Raw genomic sequence first — 7,927 nt, forward strand, 5'->3', positions numbered from 1 at the left:
TCTCAAGCTAGGCTTAAAAAAAGTAGGAAAGCTAAGATTACAGTGATTTTACTGACATTTAAAATCTCATGTGATCTTGTGAGTTTCGTGAGTCCAGGCAACTAAGCACTCTCACTAGATTTTAACATGTCATCTCAACAAGAACAAATTAAGTTGTTGAATTTCATGCAGATGCTACATAATTTAATTAGGTTCACCATAGAAACATGAAATTATTTTGTTCAATATAAAAACAAAGTAATTTCCATTTTTTTAGTGTATAAACCAATGACTGTATAAAAGATGGACAATGTATAGGTGTATAGGTATAGGTGTAGGTGTATAGGTGATAAACCCCGCCTCACCCACGTTAGCGGATGGGACTGGGGTCAGACTAAAATAAATTTATTCTCCTCAGATAATTTTTTTCCAAAGATTCTTTCTTTTGTTATCAATAGTTCTCATCACGCTGATTGATGTTCAAGGGGTCTCCTCTCCCATAAGTTTGATTCTAATTCCTACCGCGGTGATGTTAAATTGGGGTGAAACGTCATCATAGCAGCTTTGACTGGCAGCTGCAGTCACGGAGAAACTTGCGTATCTCTGTTCGGGAATAGCAGATAGAACGTAGGCTCTGAGAGGAGGGCCAGCGTTTACGCTACGAAAACACGACCGAGTGTTTTAACCTGACAGCCTGAGGTGTTCTTCAGTAAACTGGACTACCCGACAGAAGGACCCGAGGCCCTGCTGCACTTTTTCGGTAAGTTAAACGTGTTTGTCAGCTAATCCGTAACTACCGTCCTTAGCTCGGTCCTGAGACCTAGCTAGCTAAGATGAGCACTCGGCTGTCAGGGTTCGTTTAGCTAATCTGTGCAGGTGAATGAATTTACCCTGACTAAAGAAATCAAGAGAAACGCTCCGGGCTACTCAGTCACCAATTACCGTTACTGTACTTTTATTACAAGTATTATACTGTAAAAGCAACAGGCTGCATCCTGCTTCAGCTCCTGTGCAGAGTTGAATATTAAATATGTGCAAACAACAGCATATTTTTAGTCTCTTGCCACATCTGTAAAGACAATAACTTAAAAAAAAAAAAAAGCTTGTACCTTGTAGCTCCTCATTAATCAGGAACTATGGATTAAAGTACTGTAGTGTACTGTAATACTGAAAAAAATGTAAGAGAAGAACTTCAGATCCTGAGTGTGTGAGGACAGAAGAATCAGCTTTATTTCAATTTTGAGGGATAAAATTTATATTTGAGTTTGGTTCTATTCTCTTTGTGATTACAGGAGCTGCCCTCAGATTCAGACCTCAGCACCACCCAATGACAGCAGACAGATCATCCAACATGTTCACATGTTAACTGCAAAATGAACTGATGAAAACAATACAAAGGTTAAAGTACCACATGTGCTGTAGTGAAAGCTGCAGCTGTTTTATTGATAAAGTTAAAGACAAAAAAAACAAAAGGATTAATCACTCATGTAACTATGTCACTATATATCAGCATTACCAGGACCTCAGTTTGGTGTTTCAGAGCTGCTGATCTCAGACCTGCACAGCTTCTGTTTTAAACACTTGATGTACTCAGCTGCATGAAGAGCACGTTTGAGTTTCTCTGACACAATTAAATAAAACCTGATGAAGGTCAAAGGTCGTCACTTGTATGATGAACTACAAACTTGTCATCTGGAATTCTTTCACAGTTTTTTGCAGATAGTGTGTTATTTACCATAAAGTGATTCAGAGTTATTCATACCAGAGAGGATCATATGTTTTTTAAATATATAACTTTCTACAGGACTGAATATAATATCTTTATGTAAAAGTCCGGAGCCTCTGGGGAGTATCCGAGTATTTATAACATTACACAAGCTAAAGGTCTCATCACAGTGTTCATGAAATGCTGGGTTTATCCATCTCCTGGGGCGGGCCTACGGAGGAGTGCTGAAGATTTCCCTGTGAGGGAGCTGCTGGTGAAGATCATGAGTCCTGCTTGATCAATGCCATGAGCTTCAGTGTTCCTGGTGTTTCTTAAATGATGCCTCTTTCAGTGGGTCAACAGAACTGGCACAGGACAGCTGTGATGAAAGAAAGGGAAGAAGTTTCTCCAAACCTCTGGACCCAGAAACCCAGCTTGGTCCTGATGGTCTCCCTCACTAGTTTCTCTCCAGGGTGAATGTAGCTGTTGATATAATATGGACTCTATTACTAAATGAAAAAAACAAATTAGACTACATTACTGAAACGTTCTGCTGATGTTTTAAAAGTTTCCATGTTACCAGGCTGTAGAGGGCTCTGAAGATTTAAACAGTTTTAGATCCATTACACTCACAGTCTTATGTTAAAATCTCAAAGGACAGCATTGTATTTTTGATATTAACAGTAACTAAATCTAAACTCTTTAAACGTCAAAGTTGATCATTAGATTTTTTATGACACAACAGTGGTGAGTGTTCCCACCTTCTGCTCTTTGTAACTTAACGCGATCTTTCCGTTTTCGAGTTTTGGACATGATTTTGGAGTATATGTTCGCAGTAGCGATTGACGGCAAAGTAAAGCTACCGGAAATGTACAACCCTACATCCGGTCTCAAACCAGGAAGTTAGTATTTTCTCATGCACAGGGTCTATTCCCAGTTCATGTTCACAAACAGAAAAGTTCATAAATATAATGATTTCATGGTTTTTAGTGATTTAATGTATTTGCATTATATGGTTGATCGCTGAATCAATTTGCCAAATGTGTAAGTCAGTTCTAACTATGCATTTATATTAATCGACAATGATGGCAATACTGTCGTGACTATGACAGCAGGAGAAGTTAAAGGTTTAACTAAGGTTTAAAAAAGAGTGCATATGAAAGCATTTAAATGCTGACGAATATAATGTACTTTTTTGTATTCCATTTTTCTTTGTTAAAAAGAAGAAAAATATAGTTTTATAAATGCAGCTGAAATACAGGTTAACAAACTCCAATGTATTTTTAGATCAGATGAGGGTGGCTGTACAAAACGGTATAGAAGTAGATATAAATGTATAAATAGTGTACAAATTCTCTACATGAAACATGTTGTGAGCATGCAGTGTGTGTCATTACATTTTGTGTGAAGGCAGAATCAGAATTGATCTTATCTTAAAGTTAACAGGGGACAGTCAATTTTCTGCACTTATGCACTCAAGGAAAAAAAAACATGTTTAGTACACAAACTAAATGCAACACATAGAGTTCATTCATGACCACCATTATCAAAAATATATATATATTATTATTTTTATTTATTTATTTCTTAAATGGGTTTACTTAAAAAGAGGCCAGTGGGGATTTCCAGTTCTAGTGTATTTCTTTATTTTGTTCTTTCTTTTTAATATGTATATTTCTTTGCAGGTGCAGTGTGGAGCACAAAGTGGGTTAAAGTGCTTAAACATATCACCGTTATCTCTTCATCAGCTGTCAGCTTTATATGTCAGCACAGTGCACGACGTGTGTGTGCAAACGCATCTGTATGCAGCCTTAGATGATAACAACAAGGACCTCTTCCTCAGTCGTCGACCTAACAAAAAAAAGAAAAAAGTAAAGATGCAAATGACCAGACAGGAAATGAGCGTGCTTAGCACCAACATGTCGGGGGCATTTCACTCATATGAGTCATTTCTGGATTGTGGGACTCAATGTTTAAATTTGAGTTGGTGCCATTATTATGATTATGATTATTATTATTATTATTATTTAGATTAATAACAAGGTCTCTGTATATGTGTGTTAACCTTTTCTCCTGCACTTTTGTGTGTAGATGACTTCAGTGTACAGCACGACCACAGGGTCAATTTTACCTGCAGCAAAAAAAAAACAAACAAGCAAAGTGTTGCAGAGCATTTAAATGATAAAAGTTGGACACATGTTTATTTGTTTCATTTACAGTATTTTAGCGGAGTGAAACTGTAACAGTCTTCTGATTGTTACTCTTCATATCTCACAAGATAGTAATTTCTTCTGCATGCATACCTTTGCTGCTGACGCTGAGCAGAACAGCTGAGAACAATAAGAGGAAGATGCAAGCCACAGGAAACCGAAAGTGTGTCAGGCCAGGATGACGCAGTTCAGGTTGTCCTGCTTCAAAGCACAAAAACCACAGGTTAGCATGATGATGGAAACAACTATGTCCACTGTGTACATGGCTCTTTATTATTCTTTATTTTCATCATCAGTGATTTAGGGCAGAACAGAACTGAGGATCCTTCGATTTGCCAACCAATTTATCGGGAACAGAAAAGAAAGTCCCCTGACGTCATTGCACTATTTCACCTCCTTAAATCTGTCAGCTGCACATGCATGACACATCCAGTTTAGAGGATTTCACTGTTGTCACTGGAGAAGGCTGTGAAGTCTAAGCTTAACCACAACGCTCCTTCAATGTGTGAGACGTCACACTTTCTGAAGATGTCGAGGAATTCTGCTGTTTTGACAAATTAACATGCATAACCATTACTGCACAATGCCAGAACATATGTAATGACAGGTGATGAAACTGGATAACTTGCATGAGCATAATCATCTTACTCCTACTTCCTCTCTGTATCTAAGATGGTGAACATTGGCAGCAGGGAGTGGACCGCTTCACAATCAAACTTTTACTTTTATTACACCATCAAGTACCAGCAAAGTCTGTACTGGTACTTGTCAGGATACATTTTTTGACTTAAAATAGCACTTTTAAGTAAAAGATTAGATGAATTTATCTTTGTAAGCCAACAGTTACGTTGTTAAATGCGATTCACATAGTCATCAACAAAACTTTCAAAATACGACCATCCTGATATCATCACACTGCCAGGAGCAGTTTGATCAATTTAAAGCAGCTTAGATTCAGTAGGCGTAAGCCAGTATACATTTGTTCCTAATAAAATTCACTCTACAGTTAAACGAAGTAATAATAATAATAATAATAATAATAATAGTCTTACCTCTGACAGTCATCCAGCTGTCAGGTGATTCTCCTGCTCCAGAGATGTTGCACTTGTAGAGTCCCTCATCACATTTAGAGACTCTGTAGATAGTCATGTTTCCTGTTGAGCTGCGCCCAATAAGAAGCTCATTTTTGTAAAATTCACTTATGACATTATCATAGAGAGTGGCCATGTATTTACAGTTCAGAATTACAGTATCTCCCTCCATCACAGGATGAACGGGACTCTCCAGGATCACAGAACCAGCTGAAACACAAATATGCAAAAGGTCAACGTGATACTGGAGTCTACTCAGTTCTGGCTATTTTAATTGAAACAAACAAACAAACCAACAAAGAGCAAAACTTCTTCTTCTTGTCACGCTATAAATTTACAAAATCAAGAATCCATGCTGGTATAAAAAAATCTAAGTTAATTAAGTAATGAGAAAGTATTAAGACATACATTATACTCAAACATGCATGTGCACTCTGTCAGGTTAATATTAATTATTGGACCGGGTATGTCAGCAGTGTCACCGGGAAAGCAGGAGGACGGCACAAATGCAAACATTGCGTTATTTAAGACTACTGAGCTGGGCAGAGGGTGGGAGAGTTATGTCTTCAAGCAGACTGTAAGCAAATGGACATGGAGGTGCTCAGGAGCTGGAAGTATTTTTTGTTTCTGTTATACGTAACAGCAAGCAAGGTTTATGTAAGTTTATGTAACTTTGCTTGTAAAGTTTCTTCTAGATGAATACCTCCCTACCACAGACAGTTTGCAGTATATTCCACAACTGCATTTCTTGAAGCCCTAAATCACAACTGAACTGCTTTTATCAGCTTGCCATTTTCACATGAGTTTGTTTTTCATCATCATTCATTTAGAGTCCTTAGAACAGGAATGCAAAATATTTTTAAAAAAGAAAGAATTTGAAACACATGACCTGGCAATTAGATTCACATTTTAAGTCCATTGTTAACAGAAGAATGAAACATATCTTAGTGGAAACCTACCTGTTACTGTGATGGTGACAGCATCGAAGCACTCGCCTGCTGCAGACTCACACCAGTAAACTCCAGTGTCTGCTGGGTAAAGGTCACTGATGTTGCAGTGAGATTCATCTATTCCATTTGAGGATGAGGGACATGTTGTGTTTATGTATAAGGACGTGTTCCTCTTAATACGCCACACTGAGGAGTTGTCCTGCTGCCCACAGCTCATGGAGACAGACTCATACTGGAAGAACTGGGATTTGTTGGGAATGATTCTTAGAGAAGCTGCACAAAACAGATAAATGATGGAAAGCTCAGATTTTTAATTAAATGCACAAATATATTTAGGTTATTAGTGGAAACATTCTTATTGACTGACACAAAGGCATACTTTGCAGGAATGAAAATTTATGAGTATTTTCATACTATTGTCCATGTTTATGAAGTTGAAAATAAAGTGCCTAAACCATACATTAACCCTTTAAGACCTACCATAGAACCAAGTCCACCAGAGCTTATATTATATTTTTACCTGCTGTGGTGCCATTTTTGGGAGCATTTCAAGTTGCTATACATCAATACAACCATTATAGCCCAGATTTTAATATTGTGTCTGCATCAAGTGCATAGTAATTACATAAATTGCAAAAAAGTGCAATAAACTACAAAAAAATTGAAAATGTTTTTTGCTTTTTTAACATATATTTCTAGTTAGAGAAATTCAATAGGCTTATCCCTCAAAACTGTAAATACAAAAAAGTTGCACAAAATAGTTTCCCACCACAGGAAATTTATTTTGAGTGTCTTCATAGTTTTATTTTTATGTTCCTGCAAGCGCTTTTTATGCAGTTTTTGCAAAGCTATATGTGGAAGGAAACCATGACCTAGGACAAGCTGATGGCATAAGATGCAAGTTCAACTCCTCCGGTTTCATATGCGAAAAAAAATTATTGCGCTAGCTTATATGGTTGCAGTGCTACCGCGATCTAAAAATAGTTACGCAAAACAGAGCGTGCCATCTCTGACCGGTTTTAAAGGGTTAAATCAAAAGTTGCTACAATGAATAAAGTTGGTCTAATTTAGCCTTTAAGACTTTAAACATCCTTAAACTAAAGTTGAATATTTTCTCAACACACACCAGAAAAAAATTAATAAAAACTAGTAAACTTTAAACATCAAAATTCAAATATTTGCTACTTCTGCTAAATCGTGTCACATTGCCTCCAGTTGTGAGAGCAGATGTGGAAGTGAACTGTAAAAGAAACCACTTCCTCATCACAGCCCGGACTAAATTTTGATGTTATTTGAATGTTATTGTCTTTATGGAGCACAAATTAAACACATTAGCCAGCCGCTAAAGTGGATTTCAGACGGCACTCACATATAAATACAGTACTCACCAACAATAGCACAAAGTGTGATGACCTCCATGATACTTGGCTGCTGATATACTCACTGGCTCAATGGTGGCCTGAGAAGGTTAAGTCACACCTCTGTCACAGAGGCCACAGCTTCCTGCTGGTGTGGATACGTAAAGCATCACATCTCACAGTCAGGGGTTGTGGCTCCACCTTATTTACTTCAAATCAACCACCTTCACCTAAACAAGTACAAAAGCCTAACCCTCTGTGTGTATCGCATTAAATGTGTAACAATTAAGATGTAAAGACTTGTGCATTAATACTGTTCAAAATGTCACGATCCTGGCACGTCCTCCCACCCCAAAATGATCCTGTTTTTCACTGAGATTTATTGTTATCATTCATTTAGAGCTGAAAGATAGATTTTGGTTACATATTGTCATGACCCAGCTCCTAGTAACTAATTGGCAACCAATCGCCATAATCATTTATATATTTATGTTTATAGTGACCAACTGCCATTCTCATAAGTGAGAAAAAACAGCCTCTGAAAAACATAAAGATACCCATATGGAAAAGATATATATATATATATATATATATATATATATATATAAATAAATCTATAAAGGTTTGTATCTGT

At 37.1% G+C, this 7,927-nt stretch overlaps 1 protein-coding gene across 1 annotated transcript; it reads right to left on the reverse strand.

Annotated features, from left to right (window-relative positions):
* Window positions 1–3,328: 3,328 nt before the first annotated feature.
* Window positions 3,329–7,388, reverse strand: LOC309701675 (uncharacterized protein). The gene is made up of 6 exons (XM_082525822.1): window positions 7,324–7,388; window positions 5,945–6,208; window positions 4,947–5,195; window positions 3,988–4,095; window positions 3,750–3,815; window positions 3,329–3,535 (listed from the first exon to the last, which is right to left on the reverse strand). Exons 1-6 carry the CDS (start codon window positions 7,352–7,354, stop codon window positions 3,429–3,431), a joined length of 825 nt encoding a protein of 274 aa, XP_082381948.1. The 5' UTR covers window positions 7,355–7,388; the 3' UTR covers window positions 3,329–3,428.
* Between the last annotated feature and the right edge of the window lie 539 nt (window positions 7,389–7,927).

This window comes from Aulonocara stuartgranti, assembly GCF_965226115.1.
Source record: "Aulonocara stuartgranti genome assembly, chromosome: 3".
Taxonomy (NCBI): domain Eukaryota; kingdom Metazoa; phylum Chordata; class Actinopteri; order Cichliformes; family Cichlidae; genus Aulonocara; species Aulonocara stuartgranti.

Coding starts and splice junctions, on each gene's coding strand:
- LOC309701675 (XM_082525822.1), bottom strand. CDS start 7,354: ATGGAGGTCATCACACTTTGTGCTATTGTTG. Junction 6,209..7,323: donor CACACTTTGTGCTATTGTTG/GTGAGTACTGTA, acceptor TGTTTTGTGCAG/CTTCTCTAAGAATCATTCCC. Junction 5,196..5,944: donor TGTCACCATCACAGTAACAG/GTAGGTTTCCAC, acceptor TTTGTGTTTCAG/CTGGTTCTGTGATCCTGGAG.